The following is a 17506-nucleotide window of genomic DNA, read 5'->3' on the forward strand; positions in this document are numbered from 1 at the left end:
GTGGATTGATCCTCGCAGTCAATGACGTCCCCTCAACAGGCAGACGTGCCACGTGAGCATATTGAATGACGCGGGCAAAGTTGAAATGCAGCTAGCGAGCGTTCGCTAAGAATATTTCATATCAGAAAACAGCAGCATGACGAGTAACGGCTAGCTACAGGAGCAGCTGCACAATAGCAAACGCATACTAGCAGTAGCATCAATTCACCAGCAGGATATATGAGCAGAACCGGTCAGCTTAATAGACTGCCAAATAAGGTAGGCGTGATTGTTACTAGCATCTAATTGGTGCAATCTCAGCTGATGCGTCAGCTGAGGCGGGCACTCTGGTTCCCTTTCTGAACTGGCTTCGCTTTAGTAATCCTTTGCTTTCCTCTTTCAACACTATACTTGCCTCTGTTGCTATTTCACTTCCATACCCTAACTTTTTTCACGGTACTCTTCCTTATACACCTCACATTTAAACCACAGTACCAACCACAGTATATCTTATCACTATATCTATCCATCATCTAGTGTAGCCACTGATCATGCAGTCAAACCAACTCCACTATGGTTGAGATACCATAGTAATTCACAGAACAGACTCCCCTCTCCCTTAAGACAGAACTGTAGGTTAGTTGTATGTGGAAAAGTTTTCTTGTTTCTCTGAACTCCTTAATCAGGCCGATCGACGTGATAGCACTGCCAAAGCTTAGGAGGAGCAGTGAGAAACACTGTTCTGATTCTCCAATCTGTTTGTTCCTCCTAATTGACTGCTCATGTCTGCGTCGGCTCAATACCACACCAGGCCTGTTAGTGGGCTGGCTCAGAGGAAAGACTTGACTTGGAAAAACACGTCACACATTACCAGTTTAGAGAATGTTTTCACTCTTGAGTGTTCCTCTGAGTGTATGTCCAGAATGCGCAGGTATTTATTTGATTATGCACACACACACACACACACACACACACACACACACACACACACACACACACACACACACACACACACACACACACACACACACACACACACACACACACACACACACAGTACATACATTTACACATAATAAGTAATATACACATAATAAATATTTAAACCAGCATGTTATTTGCAAACTAATTAAATACATCTCATCTTTAATCTCCCTAGCTATACTACAGGGAGTGATAAATAAATGTAGAGATGCATAGAGGAAGAAAAGTTTTGAAAGCAAGGGAGAGCGAGAGAGGTAAAGACCGACAACCAGGCAAAGAGGAGTAGAGAGATAGAAAGTTGAAAGACTATGCTTGTTCCGCTTGGGCCTTGGGGGACAGAGGGAATGAGAGAGAGGGATTCTTTGACTCATCTCTCTGTACTCTGAAGATGAGACCCCCGTGTGTGTGTGTGTGTGTGTGAAGGGCCGGGGAGACCGGGGCAATGAAGAATCTTTGAAGCAAACCCCAAAGTCCCCTCAAGAGTGGAGCACTCTTTTGCTGCATAACCCTGTCGGTCTCTCTGTCGGTCTCCCCTTAATCTTCTCCTCTTCTCCTTCTAGACTCTTTCTCCTTCCCTCATCCACTATCTCTCTTTCTCCCCCCTCCTCTCTGTGTTGTATCTGTACTGTATATGAATATGGCGCATTTTATGGCATACTAATGGTGTGTGTGTGTGTGTTGGGGGGGGGGGGGGGGGTTAGTACACATACACAGTCACGGCTCTCTGTTTCACTAACATGCTGCTTAAAGGAGCCAAGCCTCATAGGAGACAAGGTAAAGCATGGCTGGAGATGAAGGGCTGAACATCCACCATAACTTCCTCCTCTCCAGAACTCCATATCCCATCTCTCTACCACCTGTTCCTATTACATATCTGTAAACCATCTGTAGTCCCATGTAATACTGTGTTTGCAGAAATTGTATTTCATTCGACCTTACCCTGTGGTTGTTTGGGCAGTGTCACAGATCCAATCTCTCTGTGCCTTCTAGCAAAGTCAAGTCAATATTATCAAAACTGTTTTATGAAAGACGTTTTTTATTTGCAGGAATGTTCTCCGCTATTTTGATTGCTGAGAAATGTAATAATAATAATAATAAATGTAGCTTATGAGAGTTTGTGGTCACGCTTGCCGGTTGGTTTTGGCACCAAAGCTTTCGTTTTTTGCGATTCCACACAAATTACTCTTCCATCCATGCATTTGTTAATTAAAATATTACCTACAAAGTGATAATTTTTAGGAATAAAAGCTTTAGCGCTCAAGCAAAGCTAAAGAAATGTAAATGCTTGCTTACTTTATTTGTCCTCGTAATTGAAGATAGGTTCTTAATATTTCCTGGTTGGTGTGTTTGTGACAGGCAAACGGAGGCAAACGTTTTAACTCTGCCTTTCCCAAACTCTGTCCTTTGAACCCCAAGGGGTGCACGTTTGGTTTTCCCCTAGCACTACAAAGCTGAACCAAAACATGCACCCCTTGGGGTGCCCAGGACCGAGTTTGGGAAACGCTGAATTAATTAAATGTACCTATTGATTCTTAAAGATTTTTTCTTATAAGTGCCTCATGAGCTTAGTTCAACTTTCGTACCCCATCAGAACCCAAAATAAAAGCTTGTTTCACTCCAATGTTTGTTAACAAAGTAAATGTAAACAAACAATTATAGCTTCAAAACATGATTAAAACTAGAATTTTGATATCATGGATGGTCAGTCCTTGCATCCATAGCTCTGTCCATGAATTTGAGTCCAGCCCTATCCTTCAGCTTTTTACTGAAACGGGTGGGGTGGGGAGACGCTTTGTTATTGTTTCAACTGCTGATTGACACTTGAACTGTTCATGACAACCTGTTGATGTGAAATGGTATGTTCGATGGTGAAATGCATTATGGGTAAAATGTATTTAAACTCTGCATTTCATCCACAACAGCTGTGACAGGGGAAGGTTGGGCTATACTTGCTGCTGTGCATGCTAATTGCTATCAGTCATTACTGAGGCCTGCCCTGGGGGAGGTCAGTGGGCTGACTTATAGATTTAAATTCAGTTAATATTGCTCTTCGTCCTGTTTATTATTTTGTAAAAAATGTAGTAGCCTACTTTTGGTGCTTATTTATTCCCCATTTTTGCACATAAAAGCCCTTGCCTTGGACAGAAAAACGTAACATCTTTGTCTGCCTCCCTCTACACTGCTAGTCCTACATCCCTCCTTCTACACTGCTAGTCCTACATCCATCCTGACAACGGCCTAGCCTACCTCACAGGGTGTGTGTGTGTGTGTGTGTGTGTGTGTGTGTGTGTGTGTGTGTGTGTGTGTGTGTCTGTAAATGTAAACACACCTCTCCCTATGTGTTTACAGAATGAGTCGAGGAACATTGAGATGTTGGCAGCTGCCTGTGCTGTGGGGGTGGGCTGTTGTTTTGCTGCCCCTATAGGAGGTGAGTGGCACCAACACCCATTAGGCACAAACTGGTTGAATCAACGTTGTTTCAGTGTAATTTGTCAACTTATTGTGACGTGGAATCTACATTGGATTTGAAAGAAGTCATCAACGTAAACTACTGTTTTGAGGGTGAAATTTCAACAACAGGATTGTTATCATGGTAACCAAATTTCAACATAGACACTACCTTGTATAAAATGTTTAATTTGTACCTTTTAAAACAAGGTCAGATCTTCAACGTTATATCCACTATCAGGGAAAAAAACAATACACTGCAGCACCTCCTACTGGATAATTGATCTATCTACAGCTACCCTTTGGTCTCCCATCCAAGGTTTTAACGTAGCCTAGCCCTGCTTGTCACTAACTATTACCAATGTGCTATCGTGAGAATGATTGTTGAGAGATCTCCACTTAAAAATTAAATTGATTCACTGTTGCTATGAAGTCATTCCAAAGGGTAGGTTTAACAGAGCAAATGAAATGTGACCATACTTTATCACTCTTATATCATCAATTATGCTATTTATGCCTATATAGCATTTGCAAAGTCATCAACAGCTATTGTCTCAATTCAACCCAGGATTCAGCTAAAAATAGACTACATAGGCCTATGGTTTCAATCTGGTAGATTTTCAAATGTAATGATATTTAATTATATTTAGTGATATTTCATTGTTTGGTTGTCAATGCAACCAAATATCAACATTTGAAGGAGATACACTACCGGTCAAAAGTTTTAGAACCCCTACTCATTCAAGGGTTTTTCTTTTCTTTTTACTATTTTCTACCTTGTAGAAAGTAGTGAAGACATCAAATCTATGAAACAACATGTATGGAATCATGTAGTAATCAAAAAAGTGTTAAACAAATCAAAATATACACTGCTCAAAAAAATAAAGGAACACTTAAACAACACAATGTAACTCCAAGTGAATCACACTTCTGTGAAATCAAACTGTCCACTTAGGAAGCAACACTGATTGACAATAAATTTCACATGCTGTTGTGCAAATGGAATAGACAACAGGTGGAAATTATAGGCAATTAGCAAGACACCCCCAATAAAGGTCTGGTTTTGCAGGTGGTGACCACAGACCACTTCTCAGTTCCTATGCTTCCTGGCTGATGTTTTGGTCACTTTTGAATGCTGGCGGTGCTTTCACTCTAGTGGTAGCATGAGACAGAGTCTACAACCCACACAAGTGGCTCAGGTAGTGCAGCTCATCCAGGATGGCACATCAATGCGAGCTGTGGCAAGAAGGTTTGCTGTGTCTGTCAGCGTAGTGTCCAGAGCATGGAGGCGCTACCAGGAGACAGGCCAGTACATCAGGAGACATGGAGGAGGCCGTAGGAGGGCAACAACCCAGCAGCAGGACCGCTACCTCCGCCTTTGTGCAAGGAGGAGCAGGAGGAGCACTGCCAGAGCCCTGCAAAATGACCCTGGTCAAACGGTCAGAAACAGACTCCATGAGGGTGGTATGAGGGCCCGACGTCCACAGGTGGGGGCTGTGCTTACAGCCCAACACCGTGCAGGACGTTTGGCATTTGCCAGAGAACACCAAGATTGGCAAATTCGCCACTGGCGCCCTGTGCTCTTCACAGATGAAAGCAGGTTCACACTGAGCACATGTGACAGAGTCTGGAGACGCCGTGGAGAATGTTCTGCTGCCTGCAACATCCTCCAGCATGACCGGTTTGGCGGTGGGTCAGTCATGGTGTGGGGTGGCATTTCTTTGGGGGGCCGCACAGCCCTCCATGTGCTCGCCAGAGGTAGCCTGACTGCCATTAGGTACCGAGATGAGATCCTCAGACCCCTTGTGAGACCATATGCTGGTGCGGTTGGCCCTAGGTTCCTCCTAATGCAAGACAATGCTAAACCTCATGTGGCTGGGGTGTGTCAGCAGTTCCTGCAAGAGGAAGGCATTGATGCTATGGACTGGCCCGCCCGTTCCCCAGACCTGAATCCAATTGAGCACATCTGGGACATCATGTCTCGCTCCATTCACCAACGCCACGTTGCACCACAGACTGTCCAGGAGTTGGCGGATGCTTTAGTCCAGGTCTGGGAGGAGATCCCTCAGGAGACTATCCGCCACCTCATCAGGAGCATGCCCAGGCGTTGTAGGGAGGTCATACAGGCCACACACACTACTGAGCCTCATTTTGACTTGTTTTAAGGACATTACATCAAAGTTGGATCAGCCTGTAGTGTTGTTTTCCACTTTAATTTTGAGGGTGACTCCAAATCCAGACCTCCATGGGTTGATAAATTTGATTTCCATTGATCATTTTTGTGTGATTTTGTTGTCAGCACATTCAACTACGTAAAGAAAAAAGTATTTAATAAGATTGTTTCATTCATTCAGATCTAGGATGTGTTATTTTAGTGTTCCCTTTATTTTTTTGAGCAGTGTATTTTATATGTGAGATTCTTCAAATAGCCACCCTTTGCCTTGATGACAGCTTTGCACACTCTTGGCATTCTCTCAACCAGCTTCAAAAAGCCATATCTCAGACTGGCCAATAAAAAGAAATGATTAAGATGGGCAGTCTGAGATATGGCTTTTTCTTTGCAACTCTGCCTAGAAGGTCAGCATCTCGGAGTCGCCTCTTCACTGTTGACACTGAGACTGGTGTTTTGCGGGTACTATTTAATGAAGCTGCCAGTTAAAGACCTGTGAGGCGTCGATTTCTCAAACTAGACACTAATGTATTTGTCCTCTTGCTCAGTTGTGCACTGGGGCCTCCCACTCCTCTTTCTATTCTGGTTAGAGACAGTTTGCGCTGTTCTGTGAAGGGAGTAGTACACAGCGTTGTACCAGATCTTCAGTTTCTTGGCAATTTCTCGTATAGAATAGCCTTCATTTCTCAGAACAAGAATAGACTGATGAGTTTCAGAAGAAAGTTATTTGTTTCTGGCCATTTTGAGCCTGTAATCGAACCCACAATTGCTGATGCTCCAGATACTCAACTAGTCTCAAGAAGGCCAGTTTTATTGCTTCTTTCATCAGCACAACAGTTTTCAGCTGTGCTAACATAATTACAAAAGGGTTTTCTAATGATCAATTAGCCTTTTAAAATGATAAACTTGGATTAGCAAACACAACGTGTGAATGGAACACAGGACTGATGGTTGCTGATAATGGACCTCTGTACGCCTATGTAGATATTCCATAAAAAATCAGCCGTTTCCAGCTACAATAGCCATTTACAACATTAACAATGTCTACACTTTATTTCTGATCAATTTGAAGTTACTTTAATGGACAAAAAAATAGCTTTTCTTTAGAAAATAAGGACATTTCTAAGTGACCCCAAACTTTTGAACAGTAGTGTAGGTTGTAATCTCATTGATCAACGTCTCAACCAAATATTACCCAATTATCCACATTGAAATTGTGGTGTGCCCAGTCGGATAACACTCACTGACTGATACACTGGTTGGGTCAGAGATTGCAAGGTTCACTCCTTCCCCCTTCACTCCCCTGATTGGGGCATAGTTACTTTGATCATGTTACTGAGAAATTGTTTAATGTGTGTGTGTTTTGTAGGTGTGCTGTTCAGTATTGAGGTAACGTCTACGTTCTTTGCGGTGAGGAATTACTGGAGAGGGTTCTTCGCTGCCACCTTCAGTGCCTTCATCTTCAGAGTCCTGGCCGTGTGGAATAGAGACGAGGGTAAGACCGGTCTACATGTATACTGAACAAAAATATAAGCGCAACATGTAAAGTGTTGGTCCCATGTTTCATGAGCTGAAATAAAAGATCACCATTTTCGATACGCACAAAAAACGTATTTCTCTCAAATTTGGTGCACAAATCTGTTTACATCCCTGTTAGTGAGCATTTCTCATTTGCCAAGATAATCCATCCACCTGACAGGTGTGGCTTATCAAGAAGCTGATTAAACAGCATGATCATTACAGCCACCCAGACAGCTGATGAAACTGTGGGTTTGTGCAACTGAATGAATTTCTGCACAAACTGTCAGAAACTGTCTTAGGGAAGCTCATCTGCGTGCTCGTCATCCTCACCAGGGTCTTGAATTGACTGCAGTTCGGCATCGTAACCGACTTCAATGGGCAAATGCTCACCTTCGTTGGCCACTGGCAAGCTAGAGAAGTGTGCTCTTCATGGATGAATCCCGGATTCAACTTTACTGGGCAGATTGAAGTCAGCGTGTATGGCGTCGTTTGGGCAAGCGGTTTGCTGAACGGAGTGCCCCATGGTGGCGGTGAGGTTATGGTATGGGCAGGCATAAGCTACGGACAACAAACACAATTGCATTTTAACTATGGCAGTTTGAATGCATAGAGATACCGTGACGAGATCCTGAAGCCCAATGTCGTGCCATTTATCCCCCGCCATTACCTCATGTTTCAGCATGATAATGCACGGCCCTATGTCGCAAGGATCTGTACACAATTCCTGGAAGCTGAAAATGTCCCAGTTCTTTCATGGCCTGCATACTCAGCAGACATCTCACCCATTGAGCATGTTTGGGATGCTCTGGATCAACATGTACGACAGTGTGTTCCTGTTCCCGCCAAGCAGGTAGCTTAGTGGCCAAACAGGTAGCTTAGTGGCCAAACAGGTAGCTTCGTGGTTAAGAGCGTTGTGCCAGTAACCGAAAGGTCGCTGGTTCTAATCCCCGAGCTGACTAGGTGAAAAATCTGTCTGTGTCCTTGAGCAAGGCACTTAACCCTAATTGCTCCTGTAAGTCGCTCTGGATAAGAGCGTCTGCTAAATGACAAAAAAATTAAATAATACACAGCCATTGAAGAGGAGTAGGTCCACATTCCACAATCAACAGCCTGATCAACTCTATGCGAAGGAGATGTGTTGCGCTGCATGAGGCAAATGGTGGTCACACCAGATACTGACTGGTTTTCTGATCCACGCCCTTACCTTTTTTTAAGGTATCTGTGACCAACAGATGCATATCTGTGTTCCCAGTCATGTGAAATCCATAGATTAGGGCCTATTGAATTTATTTCAATTGACTGATTTCCTTACATGAACTGTAACTCAGGAAAATCTTTATAATTGTTGCATGTTGCGTAAACATGTTTTTTGTGTATATGGGTCACTCCACCAATTGGGTGCCTTTTGAGATGTCAAAATATATTTTGATTTCACCTCATTTTAACATTGTCATAAAGGGCACATGTTCAACTTCATAAAAAACAAGTTTTCCCATCTCTGGAGGTTAAATTAAAAGTGAGTTATAGGAAGTGCCTATCAAGTGTCAAATAAAGTAACAGGGTTGTTAAATCGGCCAGAAATCAGCCAGAAATCCCCTTGTGAAATGGGGAATGGAAGCTTGTTGTGTGCGACAGGGAGGAGCAATTGTGTGCAAGCGTCACAATTTTTTATTATTATTAAGATTTGTACCCTGTCTATCTATGGGTAACCGGTTGATGTGTTGTGTTCGACCCGCTCAGTTTTCCACCACAAAACACCAGAAAATGGCCAAAAAGAGTACAACCAGCTAACCTGCTTTTACACCATGACAGATGTAAATTAATCACATTAAATAAATAATAATCTTCAGAACTGACTTTGTCAAAGCAACAGAGGGTGCATGGAGGGACATGTCAAAATGCAGTTTTAACACTTTAGCAAGCCTTTATTCATACACTAGCAGTGAAAAGTTTGGACACACCTACTCATTCCAGGGTTTTTCTTTATTTTTACTATTTTTTACATTGTAGAATAATAGTGAAGACATCAAAACTATGAAATAACACAGAATCATGTAGTAACCAAAGAATTGTTAAACAAATCAAAATATATTTGAGATTCTTCAAATAGCCACCCTTAAAAATAAAGAATAACCCTTGAATGAGTAGGTGTGTCCAAACTTTTGATTGGTACAGATTTATTGAATTCTCCATGTGGTCTATATTAAAGGGCACTTCATTAAATATAACAGACTTTTAAAATTCAATATTGGTGCACAATTTCTACTTAAAATATTCAAGGGACGCAAAAGGCACTCATTTCGTGGAACGACCCATATATTGTATATTGCCCCAATCAAACATTGAGGTAAGGTCTGTACTGTGTATATAGCCCCTTAAAAACATTTTTTGATAAGGATGAATCACTCTCTATTTCTCTCTCCCTCCCTCCTAAACAGAGACCATCACAGCTCTGTTTAAAACCAGTTTCCGTCTGGACTTTCCCTTTGACCTCCAGGAGCTCCCAGCCTTCGCTGTCATTGGGTGAGTCTAAGTTGGCCTCAGTTAGCCAGTGAATGCTGGTGTGAGGGTTCAGGAGGATAGCCTCCTGACGTTAGTCACCTAATATGGATAATTCAGCCAGTGAGGTGGTGCATTTAGGACATCTTATTTTAGCTTGCTGTTACGGTAGTAGCGTAGCCTCCGGGCTTACCACAGAACTGAATTAGACCAGAGCCTCTCAGGGGAGGGAGGGAGAGAGAGAGAGAGAGAAAGAGGGGGGGCTGCTGGGGAGATGGATAAAGAGGGGAGTCTCTCTCTCTCTCTCTCTCTCTCTCTCTCTCTCTCTCTCTCTCTCTCTCTCTCTCTCTCTCTCTCTCTCTCTCTCTCTCTCTCTCTCTCTCTCTCTCTCTCTCTCCCCTCAGATGAAAGAACAGCCCTGTGCTTAACGGCTCCCAAAGAGAAGAAAATCCCTATTTCTTTCCTCCTTTTTGTCTGGAGGATGTCCTCCCACTTGGGATCTGAGCAGAACATAATCTAACAAAACGCTGCCTCCAGAGAACAGCCGTCTTATCACACTTTTAGAGAGGGAGTTTGTTGTGTGTCTGTACGCACGCCCCTGCATGTGTGTATGTTGGTATCCTCTCCCTCGCCAATGCCTTGATGTCTTATGGGGAAAGTCGGTCAGTGTTTCAGTTAACTCGGACAGAGAGAGAGCGGGGGAGGTTTGTCTCCTCTGCTACATGCTAGATGGGGCAAACCTTTGTGTAGTAAACCCCTTCTAGCTCTGGGATAATGTTTCAAACTTTCACTGGTACTCAGATGTGGCGTTCTGAGAATATACACACGTACATACATACACACGTTTCAGAGAATGGCTTTAAAACGTGTACAAATGATTCTACGTCATCTATTCATAATTTATTCAGGAGTATTTGACAGAATTAATTATGCAGGAACATGAATATATGAGCATTCATATACTTGGCGGTAGCTCAAGGGGAACTTTGGAAAGTACTTCTAAAAGGGCCCTGCTTGATTCTGGTGGCTCTCTGTCCTACAACCACTTACACAAAGTGGACACATACTGGATAAAACACAAGCTTATATACGTAAACCTGTCTCTCTCTCTCTTTCTCCACCTCATTTTGTTCTTTTAATCTCCCTGTCCCTCTTCTCTCCATTGCCCCTCTCCCTCTTCTCCGCGCTCAACCCTCCCTCCTCTCTCTCCACAGTATTGCCAGTGGTTTTGGTGGGGCGTTGTTTGTCTACCTGAACAGACTGATAGTCCAGTTCATCAGGAAACAGAAGACCATCAACAAGTTCCTCATGAAGAAGTAAGTCATTACGTCAGACAGTGGCCCCTACTGGGTCCCGGAGAGTCCCTGTATCCTAGTGTCTCACTCTCTCTCTCTCACACACACACACACACACACACACACACACACACATATTTAGCTCCTTTGATGCAGATCTCTCCACAGCAGAGATAAATGAAGACATTCATCTTGACAAGTGTTTATTAATGAATGGTGTTTACTCATCTCCCTACCAGATGAATTAACGATTCTCAGACTTCTAAATTAATGTCATGTTTTGTATATCACTCAGCCATGGAAGGGTTTGGGGACAGTTTGGTTATGAAGAATAAACAGTAATGACTCAACACCCTCTCGCCTCGTCCTCTCCCCCTCCTTCTCTCTTTCCTCTCCCTCTCACCCTCCCTCTTACTCTCCTCTCCCTCTCACCCTCCCTCCCGCTTCCTCTCACCCTCCCTCCCTCTCTTCTCTCAGGCGTCTGCTGTACCCAGCCCTGGTCACTCTGCTGGTGTCTACGCTAACCTTTCCCCCCGGCTTCGGACAGTTCATGGCAGGCAAGGTTAGTTCCACTAAGCCACACCATGGCCGGTGTGGGCTGGTCATCATCTCACAGGAGAAATCAGAGGGAGGGAGGGGGGAGGTAAGCCAGTTGAGAACAAGTTCTCATTTACAACTGCGACCTGGCCAAGATGAAGCAAAGCAGTGCGGTAAAAACAACAACAACACAGAGTTACATATGGGATAAACAAAACATACAGTCAATAACACAATAGAAAATCTATATACAGTGTGTGCAAATGTAGTAAGTTATGGAGGTAAGGCAATAAATATGCCATAGTGCAAAATAATTACAATTATAATTTAGTATTAACACTGGAGTGAAAGATGTGCAGAAGATGATGTGCAAATAGAGATACTGGGGTGCAAATTAGCAAAATAAATAACAATGTAAACAATATGGAGATGAGGTAGTTGGGTGGGCTAATTACAGATGGGCTGTGTACAGGTGCAGTGATCGGTAAGCTGCTATGACAACTGATGCTTAAAGATAGTGAGGGAGATAAGAGTCTCCAGCTTCAGAGATTTTTGCAGTTCGTTCCAGTCATTTGCAGCAGAGAACTGGAAGGAATGGCGGCCAAAGGAGGTGTTGGCTTTGGGGATGACCACTGAGATATACCTGCTGGAACGCAGACTACGGGTGGGTGTTGCTATGGTAACCTATGAGCTAAGATAAGGCGGGGATTTGCCTAGAAGTGATTTATAGATGACCTGGAGCCAGTGGGTTTGGCGACAAATATGTAGTGAGGGCCAGCCAACAGGTCACAATGGTGGGTAGTATATGGGGTTTTGGTGACAAAACGGATGGCACTGTGATAGACTACATCCAATTTGCTGAGTAGAGTGTTGGAAGCTATTTTGTAAATGACATCGCCGAAGTCAAGGATCGGTAGGATAGTCAGTTTTACGAGGGCATGTTTAGCAGCATGAGTGAAGGAGGCTTTGTTGCGAAATAGGAAGCCGATTCTAGATTTAACTTTGGATTGGAGATGCTTAATGTGAGTCTGGAAGGAGAGTTTACGGTCTAACCAGACACCTAGGTATTTGTAGTTGTCCACATATTCTAAGTCAGACCCGCCGAGAGTAGTGATTCTAGTCGGGCAGGCGGGTGCAAGCAGCGTTCGATTGAAGAGCATGCATTTAGTTTTACTAGTGTTTAAGAGCAGTTGGAGGCCACGGAAGGAGTGTTGTATGGCATTGAAGCTCGTTTGGAGGTTTGTTAACACAGTGTCCAATGAAGGGCCAGATGTATACATTAACAGACACATCTCAACATCAGCTGTTCAGAGGAGACTGCATGAATCAGGCCTTCATGGTCTACTAAAGGACACTAATAAGAAGAGACCTGCTTGGGCCAAGAAACACGAGCAATGGACATTAGACCGGTGGAAGTTTCCTATTGGTCTGAGTCCAAATTTGAGATTTTTGGTTCCAACCGCTGTGTTTTTGTGAGACGCAGAGAAGGTGAACGGATCATCTCCACATGTGTGGTTCCCACCGTGAAGCATGGAGGAGGAGTGAAGGTGTGGGGGTGCTTTGCTGGTGACGCTGTCTGTGATTTATTTAGAATTCAAGGCACAATTAACCAGCATGGCTACCACAGCATTCTGCAGCGATATGCCATCCCATCTGGTTTGCGCTTAGTGGGACTGTGTAACTCAAAACACACCTCCAGGCTGTGTAAGGGCTATTTGACCAAGGAGAGTGATGGAGAGCTACATCAGATGATCTGGCCTCCACAATCCACCGACCTCAACCCAATTGAGATGGTTTGGGATGAGTTGGACCGCAGAGTGAAGCAAAAGCAGCCAACAAGTGCTCAGCATATGTGGGAACTACTTCAAGACTGTTGGAAAAGCATTCCTCATTAAGCTGGTTGAGAGAATACCAAGAGTGTGCAAAGCTGTCATCAAGGCAAAGGGTGGCTACTTTGAAGAATCTAAAATCTAAAACATATTTGTTTAAAACTTTTTTTGGTTACTACATGATTCCATATGTGTTATTTCATAGTTTTGATGTCTTCACTATTATTCTACAATGTAGAATTTAGTAAAAAATAAAGAAAAACCCTTGAATGAGTAGGTGTGTCCACATTTCTGACTGGTACTGTATATATACACTACCGTTCAAAAGTTTGGGGTCACTTAGAAAGAAAAGCAAATTTTTTGTCCATTAAAAGAACATAAAATTGATCAGAAATACAGTGTAGACATTGTTAATGTTGTAAATGGCTATTGTAGCTGGAAACAGCTGATTTTTAATGGAATATCTACATAGGCCCATTATCTGCAACCATCAGTCCTGTGTTCCAATGGCACGTTGTGTTTGCTAATCCAAGTTCATCATTTTAAAAGGCTAATTGATCATTAGAAAACCCTTTTGCAATTATGTTAGCACAGCTGGAAACTGTTGTGCTGATTAAAGAAACAATAAAACTAGCCTTCTTGAGACTAGTTGAGTATCTGGAGCATCAGCAATTGTGGGTTCGATTACAGGCACAAAATGGCCAGAAACAACGAACTTTCTTCTGAAACTCGTCAGTCTATTCTTGTTCTGAGAAATGAAGGCTATTCCATGTGAGAAATTGTCAAGAAACTGAAGATCTCGTACAACGCTGTAGCTCAGTTGGTAGAGCATGGCGCATGCAATGCCAGGGTTGTGGGTTCGTTTCCCACGGGGGGCCAGTATGAAAAATGTATGCACTCACTAACTGTAAGTCGCTCTGGATAAGAGCGTCTGCTAAATGACTAAAATGTAAATGTGTGTGTATATATATAAATGGAATAGACAACAGGTGGAAATTATAGAAAATTAGCAAGACACCCCCAATAAAGGACTGGTTTTGCAGGTGGTGACCACAGACCACTTCTCAGTTCCTATGCTTCCTGGCTGATGTTTTGGTCACTTTTGAATGCTGGCGGTGCTTTCACTCTAGTGGTAGCATGAGACGAAGTCTACAACCCACACACGTGGCTCAGGTAGTGCAGCTCATCCAGGATGGCACATCAATGCGAGCTGTGGCAAGAAGGTTTGCTGTGTCTGTCAGCGTAGTGTCCAGAGCATGGAGGCGCTACCAGGAGACAGGCCAGTACATCAGGAGACGTGGAGGAGGCCGTAGGAGGGCAACAACCCAGCAGCAGGACTGCTACCTCCGCATTTGTGCAAGGAGGAGCATGAGGAGCACTGCCAGAGCCCTGCAAAATGACCTCCAGCAGGCCACAAATGTGCATGTGTCTGCTCAAACGGTCAGAAACAGACTCCATGAGGGTGGTATGAGGGCCCGACGTCCACAGGTGGGGGTTGTGCTTACAGCCCAACACCGTGCAGGACGTTTGGCATTTGCCAGAGAACACCAAGATTGGCAAATTCGCCACTGGCGCCCTGTGCTCTTCACAGATGAAAGCAGGTTCACACTGAGCACGTGACAGAGTCTGGAGACGCCGTGGAGAACGTTCTGCTACCTGCAACATCCTCCAGCATGACCAGTTTGGCGGTGGGTCAGTCATGGTTTGGGGTGGCATTTCTTTGGGGGGCCGCACAGCCCTCCATGTGCTCGCCAGAGGTAGCCTGACTGCCATTAGGTACCGAGATGAGATCCTCAGACCCCTTGTGAGACCATATGCTGGTGCGGTTGGCCCTGGGTTCCTCCTAATGCAAGACAATGCTAGACCTCATGTGGCTGGAGTGTGTCAGCAGTTCCTGCAAGAGGAAGGCATTGATGCTATGGACCGCCCGTTCCCCAGACCTGAATCCAATTGAGCACATCTGGGACATCATGTCTCGCTTTAGTCCAGGTCTGGGAGGAGATCCCTCAGGAGACCATCCGCCACCTCATCAGGAGCATGCCCAGGCGTTGTAGGGAGGTCATACAGGCACGTGGAGGCCACACACACTACTGAGCCTCATTTTGACTTGTTTTAAGGACATTACATCAAAGTTGGATCAGCCTGTAGTGTGGTTTTCCACTTTAATTTTGAAAGTGACTCCAAATCCAGATCTCCATGGGTTGATAAATTTGATTTCCATTGATAATTTTTGTGTGATTTTGTTGTCAGCACATTCAACTATGTAAAGAAAAAAGTATTTAATAAGACTATTTCATTCATTCAGATCTAGGATGTGTTATTTTAGTGTTCCCTTTATTTTTTTGAGCTGTGTATATATATATATATATATATATATATATATATATATCTCAAATCAAATCAAATTTTATTGGCCACATGAGCCGAATACAACAGGTGCAGACATTACAGTGAAATGCTTACTTACAGCCCTTAACCAACAGTGCATTTATTTTTAACAAAAAAGTAAAAATAAAACAACAACAAAAAAAGTGTTGAGAAAAAAAGAGCAGAAGTAAAATAAAATAACAGTAGGGAGGCTATATATACAGGGGGGTACCGGTGCAGAGTCAATGTGCGGGGGCACCGGCTAGTTGAGGTAGTTGAAGTAATATGTACATGTGGGTAGAGTTAAAGTGACTATGCATAAATAATTAACAGAGTAGCAGCAGCGTAAAAGGATGGGGTGGGGGGGCAGTGCAAATAGTCCAGGTAGCCATGATTAGCTGTTCAGGAGTCTTATGGCTTGGGGGTAGAAGCTGTTGAGAAGTCTTTTGGACCTAGACTTGGCACTCCGGTACCGCTTGCCGTGCGGTAGCAGAGAGAACAGTCTATGACTAGGGTGGCTGGAGTCTTTGACAATTTTGAGGGCCTTCCTCTGACACCGCCTGGTATAGAGGTCCTGGATGGCAGGAAGCTTGGCCCCAGTGATGTACTGGGCCGTACGCACTACCCTCTGTAGTGCCTTGCGGTCGGAGGCCAAGCAGTGGGGAGAACAAGTATTTGATACACTGCCGATTTTGCAGGTTTTCCTACTTACAAAGCATGTAGAGGTCTGTAATTTTTATCATAGGTACACTTCAACTGTGAGAGACGGAATCTAAAACAAAAATCCAGAAAATCACATTGTATGATTTTTAAGTAATTAATTTGCATTTTATTGCATGACATAAGTATTTGATCACCTACCAACCAGTAAGAATTCCGGCTCTCACAGACCTGTTAGTTTTTCTTTAAGAAGCCCTCCTGTTCTCCACTCAATACCTGTATTAACTGCACCTGTTTGAACTCGTTACCTGTATAAAAGACACCTGTCCACACACTCAATCAAACAGACTCCAACCTCTTCACAATGGCCAAGACCAGAGAGCTGTGTAAGGACATCAGGGATAAAATTGTAGACCTGCATAAGGCTGGGATGGGCTACAGGACAATAGGCAAGCAGCTTGGTGAGAAGGCAACAACTGTTGGCGCAATTATTAGAAAATGGAAGAAGTTCAAGATGACGGTCAATCACCCTCGGTCTGGGGCTCCATGCAAGATCTCACCTCGTGGGGCATCAATGATCATGAGGAAGGTGAGGGATCAGCCCAGAACTACACGGCAGGACCTGGTCAATGACCTGAAGAGAGCTGGGACCACAGTCTCAAAGAAAACCATTAGTAACACACTATGCCGTCATGGATTAAAATCCTGCAGCGCACGCAAGGTCCCCCTGCTCAAGCCAGCGCATGTCCAGGCCCGTCTGAAGTTTGCCAATGACCATCTGGATGATCCAGAGGAGGAATGGGAGAAGGTCATGTGGTCTGATGAGACAAAAATATAGCTTTTTGGTCTAAACTCCACTCGCCGTGTTTGGAGGAAGAAGAAGGATGAGTACAACCCCAAGAACACCATCCCAACCGTGAAGCATGGAGGTGGAAACATCATTCTTTGGGGATGTTTTTCTGCAAAGGGGACAGGACGACTGCACTGTATTGAGGGGAGGATAGATGGGGGCCATGTATCGCGAGATCTTGGCCAACAACCTCCTTCCCTCAGTAAGAGCATTGAAGATGGGTCGTGGCTGGGTCTTCCAGCATGACAACGACCCGAAACACACAGCCAGGGCAACTAAGGAGTGGCTCCGTAAGAAGCATCTCAAGGTCCTGGAGTGGCCTAGCCAGTCTCCAGACCTGAACCCAATAGAAAATCTTTGGAGGGAG

General features: G+C 44.0%; 1 protein-coding gene across 1 annotated transcript in view; it reads left to right on the plus strand.

Moving 5' to 3' along the window:
- LOC311105387 (chloride channel protein 2-like) overlaps positions 1-17506 on the plus strand; it is a gene marked incomplete at both ends in the record, with an annotated part of 171072 nt that overhangs the window by 108482 nt on the left and 45084 nt on the right. Inside the window, 6 exons of the mRNA XM_084147532.1 lie at positions 1714-1737; positions 3313-3391; positions 6951-7076; positions 9541-9625; positions 10816-10917; positions 11374-11458. Of these exons, the coding sequence (XP_084003658.1) occupies positions 1714-1737; positions 3313-3391; positions 6951-7076; positions 9541-9625; positions 10816-10917; positions 11374-11458 (501 nt within the window). The remainder of the gene's footprint in view (positions 1-1713; positions 1738-3312; positions 3392-6950; positions 7077-9540; positions 9626-10815; positions 10918-11373; positions 11459-17506) is intronic.

Source organism: Coregonus lavaretus, assembly GCF_964263955.1.
Source record: "Coregonus lavaretus genome assembly, chromosome: 30".
NCBI classification, from domain to species: domain Eukaryota; kingdom Metazoa; phylum Chordata; class Actinopteri; order Salmoniformes; family Salmonidae; genus Coregonus; species Coregonus lavaretus.